Raw genomic sequence first — 19695 nt, 5'->3', positions numbered from 1 at the left:
TCCATAAACCACATTTGTCGTTATTATTGCTAAAAAAAAAAAAAAAAAAAAAAAAAAAAAGATGGCAAATTTCAAAACGCAAAAATACGTAAATTCATGTAAACCTTAGAAAATTTTGAATAAAAAACTAATTTTTTGCATGTATGCTTAGAATTACACCTGCTTTAAGATGATGGTAAAAATTTTATAGGTTATAATTCAAAATTTTTTTCGAAAAATTAATAAAAATTATTTAAAAAATAAAACACAAGAAATGGGTGAATTTTATTTGTAATGAACCTAAATTTTGAAATAAAAAAGTTTAATAAAAAAGAGATATTAATAAATATATATGACAAATTCAATTAACATTGAGGAGCTAAAATTTTGAGAGCTAATTTTTTAAAAACTACTCGTATGATTTTTACAAAACTTGTACCCTTAAAAAGTTTTTTTTTTTTCATGATTTACATTCACATTACTTTAAAACTCAATTTGTGGAATTAAACTTCATATATATGGGTTCCCACTTTTTTGATACATTCTACTAAATTTATATTATGAGATGATATAATCAATATTTCATTAGTAAATAAATTATTATTATCTGACTTTACAGCTATTGGAGCAAGTGTTAGAAAAACTTATTTTCGAACTCAGTGAATTTTAGCTCTTTCAATATATATCTATATAAATGCACTTACTTTAATTTACATAAATGCAAATTTCACATTAAAACCAAGCTGGCAAATAATATAAATGGAGTCATTTCTTAATTAATGAAATAAAATTTTTTGAATTGTCACATGTAATTAAAAACCTTAAAAATATGAAAAGGCAAATCTGAAAATGCAGACACATACTAAAATTTTCCATGCATTTTAACCCTGCGAAACTGTATAAAATATGAGTAATACCACTAGGTCAGTCTTTTCACAAAACAAATTTGGTGAATCAGCTGGCTGTAGGAAATTTTAATGTCACAGCTGCAAACCTTGAAATATAAAAAAAAAATGGACGATTCTCATGCAATATCTGGAAGTTTCTGGCAGGTTTTCATTCAGCATACCAATGGAATTTAAAAAGAACTTCACATTCATTTAAATCCATTTTATAACACTTGAATTCAAGTTATTAGCTATTTATAATACAATACTGAGTTTAATAATATTGTTATGTGCGTATGGGTTCATACCAGATTGAATGCACACAGAACTGGTAATAGCTTACTTCAAATTAATAAGGTTAAACGCTATGCAAAGTGCACCTAAAACGCGAAGCTTGCAAGATATCTCAATATTCCAAATCGGCTTTGAATTAAAAACTGAGAACTGATGCTCTCTCTGAAGTTTTCCCCTGGCTACAGAGAAATTTTTTGTTTTTGTTTCGGATTTTTAGTTTAAAATGTGTGTTCAAAACGTAGTTTTTGCATGTGTGAAAACCACGTTTTTGGAGACATTTTAGGCTTAGAGTTCAAAATGTAGACAAAAAATTTGGATAGTAATATGGCAGCGTGGAGATTCTCGGTGCATATCAGAGTAGTTCCCTATTTTTCGTTATAAGAATAATATCTAGACACATACAGCCAGATAGCACTATCATTAAGTCTCGGAGTGTATTTTGCTTCATTTTCACAAGCAGAAAAAAGTATGGTCAGATGCATAATGGAAAAAGTATCTAACAATAATCAGTACTATTCCGTTTTGCGGACCGTAAAAAATCGCCAAACTGTTGTTGATGCCAGTGCTGCCAAAAATAACTGTGGCAACCCTAATGCAAGAAAGGAGTACAATAGTAAATAACTAAGATTATTGTTTTAATTTAGATAAAAGGTTAATTTCATATAATACTTTTTTATTATTATAATTTATATAAAAAGAATAAACATAACTGAATGGAAACATGAGAGTAAATAACTATTTCAGATCATTATTATAATTTATATAAAAAAAAGGGCTAAACATAACTGAGTGGCTACCGAGTTATCGCTAAAGCATTGTTTCATCTCGTTGATTGTTCAAACATAATTTTCTATAATGAATGATGCCTTTTCTTTGAAAAAATTCTATTGCAGACTTTTCGTTACTGGGCAATTCCCAAATTGTCAAAATCCACAGCGTTATCAAAAAAGAATTTAAAAATTAAACTAGTATTTCAATGGAGTCTTAAGAAATACAGAACTATCTAAACTCACACAATTTGAAATCAGCGTGTATGCTAGATTTAGTGCGCTGTTAAATGGGTGTGTTTGCTAGATTTGGCCCTTTTGAGCATACATTTTTTGCTGCAGTTTTTTTTATGGACCTCAAAACGGAATAGTAACTCAATAATCTTTATGCTATATTTGCAATAAACTTCTCTTCACCAATTACACATCATTAGTAGAAACACTGATGTTAATTTAAATAGCCATACTACCATAATATATTATTTGATCTAAAATGTTTAAAATAAAATTAATTCAAATAAGGGTTATTAATATAAGTTCTAAATATTGTTACAACAAACATTTATTACTGATAATAAAATTTATGATACAGTACATTAAGTTCTTTAGGTACAGGGAAATTAATGAATTATTTCAAAATTTTTTAGCATTTTTGTTAGAAAGCTTTAATAAACTAAAGGCAAAAAACACCTTATTTTAAATTAATTTTTAAAAGATTCCCTCTCTATTTTTTACATTTTATAAATGAATAAAAATCATATATAATCTTGCAAGTTTTCAAATTCTTACAAATAGTTCCGACCCCCTCAAAAAAATACATTAAAAATTTTTTCCTTCTTAGAATGATTATTAAGTAAATTTTTTTTATAAATCAAAACTGTAAAATATTACAATTAATTCATACCAATTTGAGATTCTTAGAAAATTTAAAAGGATAAGCATTACATATTTAAGAAAACTTAAGGGGGGGGAGGATAACTATATTTTTATTTATAAACTTTTGTATTCTGCATTTCTTCTATTACAAACTATTTTTTAATTCTTTAAAACGCAATTTAAAAGAATCTATTTATAGAAGCTTATCGTAACAATTTTTTTTTAAAAAAGTATTACTAATAAGTCGTTTTCAAAATTATAGTAACAATCTGAGGACAATAAAAATTTGTGTAACCAACTAAAATTTAGAAAGTAGTGCTGCCATATTAATAAATGTTCGGTAGCTATAATTAAATATGAAATATATTTTAATTTGAACATACAAATTTGAAATTTCAGACAAAAAAATATTTTTTAGGAGATAAAATCTTACTTCGAGAGATAATTTTAATAAACACATTCCTTATTACAGGAACATATCACACACCTCACATCATTATCCGAAAACGGATATTACGTTTTTTCTCACATCGTGCACGTAACTGTTCAAGCCATGCCGCAGTTCATTCATAAAATTAGATTTTCCTTTCATTCAGTACACACCGCATGAATAACCACCAACCATACACAAACCGCACTTTTTCGCCTTATCCAAAAAGACGCGGGAAAAATACATCACGTCTAGGATCATAAAAAAGGACTAATAATCTGTTTACTTGAGAATAATATGTTAAAAATACTCTTATATATTGTTTCAGGATAACATAAGCATACTTAACGTTCCTTTAAAAAAATAAATAAACAAGCTTGCCAAAGCTAAGCCTATCAGCATATCCCTCATGAAAATGAGCTATTAAACTCACGATAAAAATTTTAGAAAGTAATGGAAACTTACTCATCAGGGCTACCTTCGGTCATGTTCGATGAAAGTGAAATCCATTTTTGAGTAGAATTTTGCAGCCGAAACAAAGCAGATCGGCTACCGACAAATACATTACTCTCGGACTCTGTCTCTATTGATGATGTATATACACAAACTCCGCCAGAACGGTGCAGCGGACAGGAAGTGGGCTGCACTACGCCCTGCCGCGGAGGAAGAGGCCTACGCATACAGAAAATAGTTCCACTCACTGCAGCTGGTTGCTTTCACGTTTTCCGTTCGGAAATGCCTGTAATGACATTCTGGTTTTTATTCGATATTCTGGAGATAGTGTGAGAGTTCAATTGCGAACAGCGATGCTGCAACTATGTTTTTATTGAAGTCTGAATTTTTTCGTGAAATTTATTAGTTTTTTTAATGTATTTTCGTCTTAAAACATTCCAGAATTTTAAAGAATTTTATTTACTTCTTTAAATTTGAAGAAAGTGTAATCAAATAAGTTTAATTAGAAATATTATTAGTCACATTTTGTAATTCTGATTAAAAGAAATCATGAATTACATTTTGCTATTAAAATATCTTATTGTTGAATGATAAAGCGATGGGACCTGGACTTCACGGGGAATGACTACAAATTTCTAAAGTATTGGTGAATGTCCTCTTCTCAATATATACAAGGACGTACAAGAAAAATTTCATAAACTTCTTAATATTCATGAATATAGCATTCAAATTTGCCCAAACTTGTTCTTAATAAATTTTCTCATACACTTTATAAAATCCCTCTTCTTATAAACATTTTAAGAATAATATCTGCTTCGGCATGTTCCAGATAAAAGACGTTCTGAGCTTCAAAAAGATCGGAAATTTACGGCATAGAAATAAATAGCAAAAGCTTAACTGCCAACAGTTTTTTTCTTCATATAATAAGTCTTCTAGGAAAAATGAGTTTGCGATTTGTACAATTAAATCAGGCGTAGTTTAGTTAAAAAGAATTTTTTTTGGCAGTGCTTTCTGCACTGTATTTTCATTTAAATATATTTTTTACGTTATTGAAGTTAACCGTTTTAAGTTATAACAATTATCCTATTAAAATTAGTATTTGAAAAATGCAAAAAGAATCATAAAAAATAATTGTAACCTTATCTTAATGGAAATATTCCTTTGTTAGTTAATCATAAATAATTAAAAAATACTTTTTGATGTTTTTTAAAAATTGCGAATATAATAGTTTCAAACTGTGATACTATAAATTTATTTGGTGTAGAACTTCCTGGACACAATAAATGTAAGACGTAGTTTAATAAACCGACGAGTTAAAATTTTCTTTCATGCATAATAAAAAAATACAAAAATTCATCGAAGTTCATACACGCGTAGGGAGGAGCGGGATTCGGAAACGAATTGAGAGGTAAATTATATCGTTTTAACTGCTTTCTTTCAAATAACGAATAATAAAAAATTAGGAGAAGGTCACATTTCAGGGGATTTAATAAATAAATAAAAATTATTAAAAAAAACTGATTAACATTGCCACATCTACCAATCCTTTTTGGAAGGACATAACTTGGAGAGCATTCATATTTAAGCAAAATAAATCGATAACCAACAAAATTTAATTCCCTAAAAGATGAATCAACTGTATAGCCCCAGCTGATATCATTCACTACTTTCTCTTTTCCTGATGGCGAAAATTTCCGAATTTTTAGCATAGCAACAGCTTTGAATAGAAAGTCTTTCGATGGTTAGGAACACCATATGATTCCCTAATATATGCTTACTGCGTTCTATTTCTCCTCGTATTGAGTTCACACTTGTCTTGCAAAGCTTTTGTTTAGAACATGAAGAAAAGTGAGTATGAAGAAAAAATAAAATTAAAGAAAAGGTGCTTTCGTTTACGGATGGAATGTGGAACATAGCATCTTAAAAGTGGATAACTTTAAGCTTTAGATATTTTTCTGTTTAAATATGCTGAAATTATGTAAAAAATATAAAAATTCATAAAATTTTCAATCCAAGATATCCGTTCGTTATATCCAATTTTTATAATTCTAGAGGTTCGCTTTAGCAGCACAAAATTACATTTAGCGTGTAAGAAATTGGAGGGGTTCATATCTGGGTGCTCGTTACAGTGGCGTTCGACTGTAAATAAAAATTAACAATTAAAAGAAAAAAAAAAAAAAAAGATACTTTGGTATTATCGCAAGCATCTTTGCGTAATTTGGAGATTTTGTGATGTAGAAAAATTGTAATTTCAAATCGAAGAAAGTTAAGTTATTTATTTCATATCATACATGCTATTAAGTACATATTTAAGTTCGATATTTATCCAAGAAAACAGTTTATAAAACTACTTACAAACTGTATCTCCTGCATTAGTTGCTACGAGACTCTACCTGAATTTTGTTCATTCAGTCGGTACTTCATTAAAAGAAACGCAAAGAGAAATTTATAATTAAGTAATACGGGCAATCCACCCAATTAATTCGCATTAAAATAGGCAATCCACCTTAATGCAAAAGTCATGCTGCATTTTGCTTTTTTTAAAATTTCTTGTTTTTCTTGAAACTTGAGTTTACATGCAGAAAAGCAATCTTTACCTTCGTGCAATTTATCACAAAATATACAAACATTTTTTCTTTTACTCTTTGTTCTTCCCGCAAACAAATCTGCTGCCGTCGGTGGATTACTAGGTACAAAAACGCTGTATTTTTTTCCTTCTGAAATTTTTGTTCTTTACTAGCAAATCCCTTTGCAAAACGAATACGTTCTTCCCCTTCAACTTCAGCTTTCAGGAACAATAATAAATTTTTTAATTTCTCCCCATAAGCATTTTCTTCAGAAGAATCGAATTTGGTGTTAACTATAGGGTTTCTTAACCAAACTTTAAAAATGTCTTCCGGAATACACGATTCTACAAGAGGGAAAAGTATAGCGGAATATGTATCAGATGTTAAGCCTATGGACTCCAACGCTCTTAGATGCGATTCTAATTTATCATCTAATTTCGATGTGTGTAACTTTCTTTTTTCTTCGGTAAAATATTTTACAACAAGATTTAAAAGTTCGCGTATATAAAAATCAATTAGTAATTCCTCCCTTCCGAATCTTGATTTTAAACATGCAATAGCTTTATCCTAATTTTCACATGTCGGTGGGTAACTATCGACAACATTGCGAGCTCTAGAGGCTTCAGTAATACATTGAATTAAATATTGAAATTTATCTTCTTTCGCAATACTTTCATCGTCATGTATTCTTTTGAACTGGCTCCAAAAGGCAAGCCAATCTTTGATTTCCCCTTCAAATTTCAAAAGTTTGATCTCCGGTAACTTTAACTTTCGTTTTCGAACAGGCGAAGAATCAACACAACTTTCGATTTTTAGAAATTCTGTTTAAATACATTTCTACATTTACGAAATTTTCATTATATTCTTCTATTATCGCGTACTCGTTCTGATATTTTTTATCGTCTTTATCTTCTAATAATAAAGTTAGCTGAGAATAAATTCTACGTAAATTATTCTTCAGTTGGATCTAATGCTCTCTTCTTTAACATTATCTTCCTTTAATAAGTCATTTACACCAATAAAACACTTTGTGAAGTTAGCTCTTATAGAAGAGCGTTTTTTAACAAGTAATTCCATTTTCAGAATAATAGGTAATTCAAAATAACGTACCTTTAATATCACATCATACGGTCACCATGTTAGACTGGACCTCTTAAATCAAAACAACCTGTAGCCAAAATCTGTTTTGCTTCAAAAATGAATTTCTTAAGTTCATCTTGACTAGTTACCGAAGTTATGCAGTTATCCACATAGAATGCATTCTTCAGCTTTTCTGCGGTTTCAGGAAAATGGCTTTCATTTTGTCTCAAATGGTAATCTAGAACGGCAGCTAGCAAGAAAGGGCTGTTCGTAAGTCCAAACACTACTCGTCGGTGACGATAAATTTTTTTTTCTTTCCTTATAATCTTCCCACCATATGAATCTAAGAAAATCTTGGTCTTCTTTGTCCACAGATATCTCTAAAAAGGCTTTTTTTATATCTGAAACTACACCAATTTCTTTCTGACGAAATCTCATAAGTGATGGAGAAAATTTTCGATAAGATTTGGTCCTGTTTCTAGACAGTCGTTGAGCGAAAGTGAGTTCTTACTTCTACACGAAGCATCAAATACAGGGCGTACCTTCGTAGTAGAATTAAGTACACATTTTAATTTAAGTTCGATATTTATCCAAGAAAACAATTTATAAAACTACTTACAAACTGTATCTCCTGCATGTAATTGTTTTAGTCTACCATAGTCTTACCGACCATTTCTAACACTTCTAAGCAAAATTTAACACGTGTGTTAATTCTTTAATCCAGCAGTATATAAATCTGAGTGCTGCAATAAATAGCAGATGAGTGTTCTCGAACCAGTTACCGCTTTGAATGCCGACGCCTTCGTTACACTTTTTCACGCTGCATTTCTAAAGCGGTTATTTTAAAAAATGCAACATCATAAAATGAGAATCTGAACATTTTAGTTTTTGTGGCAAAATATTATATTCCTGCAAAAATTTCTTAGAACTTTCTTCGTTTGCAGGCAAATCCCACAAGCACATATTTCAGAATTCAGCTGAAGACGAAAAATTTCGCAATTTCCCTCTAGAGCTTCTAATATAGTTACTTTATGTGTTTGATGAAAAAAAGAAGACGGACCATTTTCGGATTCTTTCGCAATGCACAGAAATTTTCTTTAAAATAATTGCTACTCACAGATAGAATTTCTTTAAAATGAATGCCACTCACAGATAGAAATTATTAGAAACTCACAGATAGATGCCACTCTCAGATATTTCACTAAATGTGCTATTTGCTAATGCAATGTAGAAGATATTCATTCACTTGTGAAAGATTACTTTGGTAGAATATTATAATGTCGACATTAAATACAAATTCATTTTACGTGAATTTTTTCCGAGTTTTTATCTCTATTAAAAGTATCTTTTTAATAACACATTAAATTTAATTTATACTCATGATTTATAATTATATCTACAAGAATTAATGCATTCATAGCTCTCTTTGATTACAAGCCCATTTCAGAACAGGCTATATCTATCCTGCTTTCTTTCGAATAAGAATAATAAAGAATTAGGAAAAGGTCACATTTCAGGAGATTTAAAAAATAAATAAATGAATAAAAATAAAAATAAAAATAAAAAAAAACTGATTAACATTGCTACATCTACAAACCCTTTTTAAACATGAACATGAAACCACACACAGCAGAAATAATTATTCATTATTATTTATGCATAAAAATGTTATAAATCTGAATCAAATAAATATTTATTGCAAATGAACTATGAACCAAAATCTGTGTTTATTGCAAATTCATATTCAGGATAAAATGCTAAAACGACATATACGGAAACCTTATACAGTCTCATTATTCTCTTATGTAGCATACAACTTGGACTCTATTTAGAAGACGAAGTAGCGAATATTCGCTATGTCTTTTGAAAATTAAACTGCAGAAGAATGTAAATGCACATTAAATTGAGGTAACTAGCGACTGACTTCTTAGCTTAACTAACGCTAAATCGACTGCACACAGCAAAGTCGAGCGTAGAAATATCAGTGTAAGCTGAATGTGTTTAACACCTCGACTAGAGAGCTAATTTCAAAAACGCAGCATAAACATCGCAACTAATTTTACTACTATCCTTTTTGAACTCTTGACACGCAGCTTAAATACCGCTTCTGAAACACGTTTAAATTTGAATACTACGTCATAACAAAATTACTTTGGTACCGGTAGCTTAACATTCTGGCAGGAAACTGAAATCAGGAGGGAAAAAACAGAAAACTAATAATAATTGGTTAGAATAAAATAAATCCTTATACCCTAAGTTTCAACTTCATAACCCTTTCCTGTGGGATCTCTGAACAAACAAACAAACAAAATAATGATAATGATAACAAAATAATGATAATGATAACAAAATAATGATAACGATAATAATAATAATAATAGTCATCTGAAATTAATGGATATTTTAAAAATGATGTTAATGTTTCAGCGAATTTTTAAAGCTTCAAGAAAATTAACTTTTTTCAGAAATTTTATCAGATGAATATATCAAGATGAGAAAGAAAAACATTTTAAAAATTGAAACGCAAAATAGAATTTTGTTTGTTAGAAAAATTCAAGCTTACGTTGTTTGTTTAATTTAAAAGCAACATATTACATGCCGGTTAGGTTCTTCTAGTATAATTGAAATCGAAGGAAGATTTAATGCAATAAAAAGCAATTAACAAGAGCTTATGCAAAATGTGTTTCCTCACTTACGTCTAAAATTGTCTTTTAACTAGTAAGTGATCAAACTAAATTTTCAAGATAAGCGGTGTCGGTGTGGCGGTGTATTTAATTATGGCAAAGCACACGAGGGCTATCTGCCTAAAGGGAAATTGCCTTTCGTGGAGGACTTTCTAAGGGAAACTGGCTCGTATACACGTTACACATGGGGAAAACCACGAAAACGCCCATGCAGCCAGCCCGTTCGCGGGATTCGAACCTCAGACCGAACTACCAGTGTTCAGCGTCTTTACCGCTCGGCCGCTGGTGGGCAATTTTCAAGATAAAGAGGACCCCATCGGTGGTTGAGTGGTTAAGATCGTTGAATACCGGTAGCTTAACCAGGCTTCAAACCCTGTAAGTTTCTCTTGGAAGTCCTTTACGAAGGTATCCTCTCAGATCTGTCTGCCTAGAGAGACACAATATCTAGGCAGAGAGCCGTCGCGTGCTTCCCATATTCGAGGAGGAAAGCGAGAGTTTTGGAACCTTTAAGGGATTACGGAGATGATTATATCTTCTATGACCCTAAGCGTCATGGAAAAAAGAAAAAAAAAAAAAAAAAAAAAATCTGATGTGTACACCACATGACTTCTTTGTACGGAATATTAAATTATACGCATTTTTTTCTTGCATTTCGTTTAAACTTATTGAATTTAAGTAAATCTACTTCGCAGACAGCGTATAAACCACAACAGAATAAAGGCATTCTTTAAAATTCACTCTGAGGTTGGTTGCTAGAACTGCTAGGTTGCTAGAGTTACAAATAATATTACGAGTTGTATAGGTTGATTGCTGGAAGTGTTAAGTTGTTTATGTTGCTAGAGTTGCAGATAATATTACTAGTTGGTTCGAGCCCGGGTCGAACTGCTAGTATTTTCTAGAAAACGAATTTTATATGATTCTGTAGATAAGATCTATATTATGAAAAAAAATTATATTGATCAATATTTTTCACAAAAATCTGCATAGAAATGCTCGTCTCTTAATCTTTAAAATACAAAACCTTTTTCTAAACGATATTTTATTTTTAGTTCGGTACAGAAGCAACAATTTCTCCCTTCCATTTGTGTAAGACTTCTAAATATTATTATCGATCCGAATATCAAACGTCTTGTCGACTCGGGATCCTTACGACAAAACATTTTTGTCGTACGGAGTTAAATTTTTTGTTTTTTATTTTTAATAAAGACTACAAAATTTTCCTAAACATAAATCTAGGGACCGGAAGAATGTATAAAAAGTTTTCGCCCTGTATAACAAAATTAATTATTTAAAATTTAAAACAGAAAATCTTGAATTTTTATATCATTTAAAAAGGTATACCTTTACGGCCCACGTTTGAGAAAATAAAGGCCATGTAAGGGCTTTTACGGACACAGTGTATTATATATAAAGGTCTAAAAGTAAATTTCCTTTTCAAATTTTTAAAAAATTTCTAATTACAGAAGTCTGAGAAAAAACACATACTTAATGGTTTATTTAATTACGGCACAATTAATTATTAACAAAGCACAAGTAGGTTATTTGCCTAAGGGGAGAGATGCTTTCATAGTGGAGTCTAACTAAAATTGGCTCACAACCACATTACGCATGGGAAAAGCAACGCAAAATCCCATGCAGCCAGCCCGTTCGCCGGAATTCGAATCCAAGTCAGCGACTTTACCAGTGTTCAGCGACTTTACAACTCGGCAAATAAAAAAACATGCTTGTAATCATTATCCTATATTAATATAAAAAAATCTGACGTGGACCCCACATGACTTTCTTGCATGGCTTAACTTATACTTATTTTTTTTATTAACTTTTTTTTTTTTTCACTTCATTTAAACTTATTTCCTCGAATTATTCTAACATAATTAACCGATACTCATGCCGAGCTGAAAATCACATAAAAAATTGAAAATTTTGAAACACGAGTCTAAAGAGAATACACGAGCTATACACGAGTCTAAAGGGAAGGATTCCTTTCTCTTTAGACCTTTTCTTCTCTTTAGAAATCTTAAGAGAACTCGCTCGTTTTCACGTTACACTCGGGAAAGACTGCAAAATCTCTTATGCAGCCTACTCCTTAACCTTGATTTGAATTCGGTACCAGTATTCGGCGATTTTACCACTCAGGTATTGTAGGACACATGAAAGTTCTATGAATTGCAATAACTTTGCAAATGTTCATAAAAGTCAAAATTTAAATTATTAACCACGTTGTTTAATGTTTTCAAATCGTAAATTTGGTTATGAAATTACAGCTTAATTAAATTTGAAAGATAAATCAAAGATCTCCTATTATGCCAAATGGCAATACTTAATAATAACAGCGTACGAAGTTGCATGGAAAATAAATTAAAGGCCATACTTCTCGTTGTGGTAATACGTATTAAAGTAAGTGGCGCAACGCGATGTAAAATAATAGACCTGTAAAGATTCTGGTAAGAATGCAACGTTGCAATGATCACACTTTTCAAATTTGTTTAATTTTTAAACAGATGCAATAACTATATGCGTGTTTAAATCAAATGTGTACGCTTATTGCATGGATATTTTTGAGTAACAATATCAAAATTTTGTAGATTTATTACAAGGGGGAAAAATTAACAACAGCTTACAAAATATTAAAAAACATCAAGAACTCACATATATCATAAATGCATGAAAAGTACATGAAAATTAATCTGTTTTATTATAAGCTTTCATTTAGTTCACACATGACCTTTCTCTAAATAGCATATCAGAATCTAAGTGTTTGCACCATATACAGCGGAAAAAAATCTTCTCAGTGAAATTTGTATGAAAGTTTAAACTTAATTTCGGAGTTCTTGGCGAATTTTTGAAAATCGCTAGATTATTTTAGATTATTTGAATTTTATGATTTTAAAATTTCAACATATAAAAATATATCAGATATAACGTTTTGAAATAATCATAGATTATAAAACAAACTTTTCGTTCCCTTTTGAAATCATATTGATAAAAATATTAATTGGGCGGTTTTCTACATATTTTTTTAATGTTGCTGCAGTCTGAAGCAGGCAGAAGGAAAGGCATTTTTAGTTTGCCATCTTGGCGCATTTAATGTGGAAGTTTGGCGTCTTGGCGCATTAAAGGACAAATTGACGATATTCCTTTTTTTTTTTTTTCATTTTAGTTCAAGTAAAATACTTGTTGCAAGACTGTTATTATATTCAGTTTCGGAAATTGAATATTCAAACCGGTCGCTTCATTCTCTGAATGACGTTCAGTCATTTCTCTTTATTTCATAATTTTCTCATAATTTGTTGCTATTGCTTTAATAATGAGTAAAAATTTCATCATTCATAGCACACAAATAAAAACAGAAAATAAATTATAATTAATGAAAATTTTTCATAGAACTTTGATTTAAATTAATACTGCAATAAAGGAGAAAAACAATTTATCATATTGCTTAATAGGAATAATAGATTAAATAATTCTATTTGCAGAATTTATATACTATTTTATATCGCGAATAATAAAAACGAGGAGTGTTTAAATGACGAAATCTGTTAAAGTAATTGCATTGTTAAGTATATAATCCATTAACTTTTTAAATTTATCCTGCGCATCCCATGGGCAACGTTATTTCATCTATTATTTTCAATAAACTATATGATAAATTACTTTTCTCCTTTTAATGCATTAATAATTATAACCATTTTATTGTAAATAAAATCTTATTGTACAAAAAACTATTTTTAAATTGCATTTTATCATTTATTAGTCCAAAGGGGCTTTGTCCCTGAGGGACTATTGTTTTCCTTTTGCGATTTTGCGTCGAATCACTCTGAATATCCGTTTCACTTTTCAAACTGTTGCCACCAAATATTATCGCCCTGTATTATATTTCAAGAAATTAAATAATAAAGAATCTGCATAAATGTATGTATGTTTCTCGCATTGTGTTAAAACAACGATACCTAAAGCTATCAAATTTTGAATGACGTAATCCTACTGCGAATATGGGCACCTGGAAGTCCAAATTTGAAATTTGGAATTTGTTTTATTATCGATTTCATGCTTTGTAAAACGTCAAAGAATTTTTTTATTAACAAACTTAAGGATTTCAAAGCAAGAAATGGCAACGTTGTACAGAGAAAACATTTTTATCTCCAGCGCGTGAGACTGTGTATCGGAAATTTTAAAGGTATGTTCAATTTAAAATTATTTTGTGATATTTCTCTTGAACTAAATTTTATGGTTTAATCTGATAATTTAAAATCTGAAACCTTTCAGATTTTCTTTTTATGTGGAAGTGAACATTAATTTGTTACAAAAAGCTAAGATTTTTCAGGATTAAGCTTACAACCTTCGCAGACTTCACTTGCCTGTATTTAAGTCTCAGATCTAATATGACATCATCTTACTAATGTATTATATCTAATATGACATAGTTATATTCACGTTCGTTTACATATGATATACGTAAATAAACGTTACGATAATTTATATCTGCATAAAATGAACTGTAGTACGTTTTAAGATGTTTTAACAATTTCGCAGCCCCGTTTTGTTGATAATATTGGGATAAGTGTAGAGTTTGTTTTAAGTCAGCTTAAGCTGATTATCTGATTTCCATTGACCTTGCTTTGCGCCCTCGGCAGGGCAGCCAATCTACAGAGGTAGTTAATAGCTTATCAGCCATTTAAGTCCTACTGGCGAATTTATCTTTTTCAAAACGGCCTAAAGGTCAACAATAAGTGACAATGAGAATTATTTATAACACGCGCATGAAAACAGAAGAGAAGATATTTACAGTTGCAGAATGTATTATACAAATGGTATGGTAAAAATTGCGGCGTACAAGGATTTAAATCCAGAAAATCAGAAATTTTCATTGCTATGCTTGAGCACTCTATTATAAGTTTAAGTTCATTCATTTCTGCAAGTTTTATTTCGCCACTCTGAGCAACTTGCGGTAGGCTTGTGAGATGGCATTCAAAGTAGTATTGATTGGGATCATGATGTTCCATTTTTGTTTTTCCTACTTAAGGCTTTCTGGAGGTAGCAGCAAAAATCGTGTCATTTCAGACTTTTCTTCCATCTGTTGGTGTTCGCGAGGATAATATCAAAAATTGTTCCATTTCAGTCTTTCTTTCGCATCATTAAATTTTTTTTATTTCTTTAACAAATTAGTGGGTTTTGCTTAGTGTGGTCATATTTGTACACGACTACATTGATAACATTAACGAGATAAGAAAAAAAAAAATTCCCTTCGAATTAGAAATGGAATTTAACAAATTTAATATAAATATAACCCGAAAAATTTAAATAAGTACTTTCATAGAATTTTAATTAGGAGAAGGCAAACTTTCGTTTATGAACTGTTCAGAATGTTTTTGATGCAGAAGTTCATTTATAAATTTTTCATAACGTTTCTGGAAATGATTTGACAAGGAAAGGGACCTGTGCCTGACCGCCCTCAAAATGTATTGACTTATTCAGAATTTACTCCGACTGGGTGTACAAATGAATTTTGAGGGATTTACATAAGATGGCGTTACTAGTCTTAAATCCTATGGGACAATCTTGTAAATATAGTTAAAGCGCCAGCATTTCCGTCTAAAAATCAGTCTGTTTCACTTCGCTGGAAGTGTAAATAATAAACTTTTTTTGTGCTTAATCCATATCAACCTTTCTACCAACAAAACAAAATTTGCGGGAAGCGCTTATCTTTTGTTTTAATTTGAAGAAAACTGCAGCTGATGGTCATCGATTGCTATGTGAAGAGTATGGGGAACATGCTAAAAACATGTGAGTACTGGTTCCAGCGCTTTAAAAGTGGCGATTTCACGCCAGCGACAAAGAACGTGAAGGAAGGCCACTAAAGTTTGAAGACGCTGAGTTGGACGGGTTATTGGACTGATTCATGCCCCATCACTGGGGAACATTACAAAAAACAGTTGATGCAACTGAGCCGAGCACTGAAGCTCAAACGCCCTCCCCCAATATTCCAAAAGACATGAGAAAGTGATCTTTGAGCACGACAACGTTCGTCAACATGCTGTAACAGTCGTCAAGCGAACTTTGAAGGTGCTTCAATGGGATGTCCTACACCACCCGCGGGCCCACCAGCGGCCGAGCGGTAAAGTCGCTGAACACTGGTAGTTCGGTCCGAGGTTCGAATCCCGCGAACGGGCTGGCTGCATGGGCGTTTTTGTGGTTTTCCCCATGTGTAACGTGTATACGAGCCAGTTTCCCTTAGAAAGTCCTCCACGAAGGCATCCCTCCCCTTAGGCAGATAGCCCTAATGTGCTTTGCCATAATTAAATACACACACACCTACACCACCCGCCGTATTCACCAGACATTGCTCCTTCTGACTTCCACTTGTTCCGATCGATGACTCATGACTTGGCCGAGCAGCACTTCACTTCATATAAAGAAGCCAAAAATTGGGTCGGTTCTTAGATCGCCTCAAAAGACGAGGCATTTTTTAAATGAGAAATCCATATGCTACCTGAAAGATGGGGAAAAGTCGTAGCTAACGATGGACAATACTTTGAATAAAATACATTCTTCCAATTTCTCTGAATAAAGCTTCAAAGTTACAAAAAGTACCCTCAAAACTTATTTATACACCCAATAAGGTTGATTTCGTTTTTCGTAATTTTAAATGGTTGATTAAAATCGAAACTGAGTTGTTCGATAATTTAATCCCTTTAATAGCATTTTTCTGACAGTTGCTAACTTTTATAATCTATTTTAATTTGATTTGGTGATTTATTTATATCAATTAAAAGAAGCGTGTCCTATATTATTTCGATGACATTAAAGAATTATTGATCACAATAAACGAAGTATTTTTCTATTTTCGTATTAAAATGGCCGGGATTTCGTCAATTCGATGATAGTATCCGAATGATAACATCACCCACGATCCCATTAACATTAAGCAGTGTCTACTGTAATTGAAAAAAAAAAAAAAAAAAAAAAAAAAAAAATGAAAGGAGCACAGAGCTTGGAACTGTATTGAGTGTGTATCAGACTAATTCCACATTAAATATGTTCTGCTTATTGACCATCGAGTTTTTTAAATGAGAAAACCCTCGCATTGCTTGCTTTAGAAGTATAAATTCAAAAATAAAATTCAGGTATTTTAAATTATTTCTAAAAATATGTGCATGAATTAATGAAAACAAAACAAAACAAAAAAAAAAAAAAAAAAAAAAAAAAAACTGCTTTTTACGGTAGACGGAGAACACTTACTATTTTAGATTAGAAGACGACATGGTTTCTATTTGAATACCATACATTAAATCTGTTCTGCAAACAATCATGAAAAATACATTCCTCTGTATGTAGTTCAACATTGTCCTCCACGATGATACTCACAATTTTTAAGAATTAGTTTTATTATACCATGATAGCAGCATCATTTAATGATTTTCGCGAATCTTTGGAGGTTTATAGTTTAAAATTAGATTTATTTATATTCAAGTCCTCAAAAGATCTCAGCTTTCATTTTCTTAAAAATTACGTAATTTTTTAAACACTTTCTTTACGCTTATTTTACAGAAATCTATGCTGCCTTAGCTCCCTATAACCTTAACACTGCTTCTTTGCAGCAATACAGTATTCACAATAAATGTTCAAAAAAGGGAACACTAACAGTAATAGGAACTACAGCTGTGATTGGCTGGCAATGCAGCGGTAGAGGGCGGTAGTTAGCCGGACAAACCACGATCCGATGCCCCAGAGGATCATTCGCAACTCTGATGTCGAGCTTGATGGGTGAGTTTACACACAGGGAAAAAGCTGACATGCCTCTCATGTATGGTGCTGCTAATGGGAACGGCAGAGCAGCACTACGGTTGTACCAGGAACGGTTTCCGAACAGACGTATGCCAAAGCACACAATGTTCGAGAGGTTGCATCGATCTCTGTATGAAAACGAGTCGTTTGAAGCCACCTCTGACACTAGGAGTGGAAAAAGTGCCCGACAACCTCGCATTGAAGAACCCATCTTGAACATAGTGTATGAATCACCTCAGACAGATACAAGAGCTATTGCACGTCGTCTGCAGCTGAGTCATTCCACCGTTTGGAGAGTATTGCATGAAAATGGTTTGCACCCATACCATTTGCAGAGAGTCCAAGCCTTGCAAGAGACAGATTACCCTCTTCGAGTTCATTTCTGTCATTGATTCTTGCAGCAGTGTGCGGCGCAGGCGGATTTCCCATCGGATGTGCTATTCACGGACGAGGCAACACGAGGCAACTTTCTCACAGGACGGCATCTTCAATAGCCACAACATGCACGTGTGGGCAACTCATAATCCAGAAGGCACACGTCCACCTGCATTCCAAACCCGCTTCTCCGTGAATGTGTGGGCGGGTATTGTTAACGACTACCTCATAGGCCCATATCTCTTACCTGCACGTACAAATGGCTTGGCTTATGTTATCGTATTTTTCTGCAAGATGCTGCAGGATGTTCCGGCTGTCATTCGTGATCGCATGTGGTTCCAGCATGATGGTGCACCAGCCCATAAACACGTGCGGGTCCGCAATTACTTGGATGGGACATTTTCGGGCCAATGGATTGGCCGTGGTGGACCCGTTCGATGGTCACCCCTTTCGCCAGATTTATCCAGCTTGGATTTTTTTTATGGGGCCATTTGAAGAGCATCATTTAGGAGACTACCGTTCACTCACTGGAGGACCTCTTTGCCCGACTATCCATTGCAGCTGCAAGCGTGCGCGAAATGCATGTCGTTTTTCAAAATGTTCGTCAATCCCTTCTGAGACATTACCAAGTATGTATTACTGATGGTGACCGCAATTTTGAACATTTATTGTGAATACTGTATTGCTACAAAGAACCACTTCGCGTTGATTTTGTACATAAACACATTTTCCTCTCGTGTCGTATTTTGCGTTCCTACCTTACCCCGTCACTTTAGACCCTACATTCCTATCAAAAAATGATGCATGTTTTAGTACGCTCCACCATCCCTCCAAGTTTGTCCCATGATCTATGAAACACCCTGTATAAGGGAATTGATTTTTTAGAAGTATCTGCCTAACAGAGTTGCAGTGTGGTATTCAAACAAAAAATATGCCATCTTTTCGGGCTGAAATAAAAGTTTTTAACTCACCAGCTATAATGAAAGGATTAAAATAAAAAGGTACGGTTTTCGATAGTGCGGTTTTTAATGTTCTCTTCCAAAACAGTTGCAGAAGGGGGAAGGCTTGAAATGTTACAATATTTGCTTCCTCTTTCAGAAAGCCTGAATCGGGAAAACTCGAGATGGGATATCACGTATCTACCACATCGAGAAAGCTTGAAATGCTGGGACGACTTCTAAAAAGTATTATCTGGGAAAGGTTGAAATAGAATATAATCGATTTGAATCAGCTGTCACCCACATGTTCATATTATTTTCTTTCAACTCAAAGCAATGCAAATAGCTTATATAGGGATCAAGTAGTGTGTATATTGTGCACAGAGAGACTAAGAGATTATATAAGAGATTATATAACTAAGAGATTATATATTTTTGTGAAGAACTTGTGTACTTTTCTTCCGGTCGTCTAAGAATCCCAAAAATGTTGCCATCTTTTCAGAAGGTCATTTCTTAGCTCTGTTTTTAAGTACGGGCCTGGAAGTGATCACATCCTTGTGTGCGTTTGTTAGGCTTGGTG

At 32.4% G+C, this 19695-nt stretch overlaps 1 protein-coding gene across 2 annotated transcripts in view; it reads right to left on the bottom strand.

Annotated features, from left to right (window-relative positions):
* The window catches only part of LOC118196394 (sprouty-related, EVH1 domain-containing protein 2-like), a 283744-nt gene that overhangs the window by 45073 nt on the left and 218976 nt on the right, over positions 1-19695 (bottom strand). The window contains exon 1 of one of the 2 annotated variants that reach the window (XM_035367841.2): positions 3699-3875. The exons of the other annotated variant lie outside the window; for it this stretch is intronic. Coding sequence (XP_035223732.1) covers positions 3699-3721 — 23 coding nt within the window. The 5' untranslated portion in view covers positions 3722-3875. Of the gene's footprint in view, positions 1-3698; positions 3876-19695 lie in introns of those variants that run through there. 2 annotated transcript variants of the gene reach the window in all.

Source organism: Stegodyphus dumicola, chromosome 12, assembly GCF_044657685.1.
Source record: "Stegodyphus dumicola isolate Sdum_Otavi_A_Nest chromosome 12, ASM4465768v1".
NCBI classification, from domain to species: Eukaryota; Metazoa; Arthropoda; class Arachnida; order Araneae; family Eresidae; genus Stegodyphus; species Stegodyphus dumicola.
The sequence above is the reverse complement of the archived record's forward strand: the minus strand, read 5'-3'. Positions and strand labels throughout refer to the sequence as shown.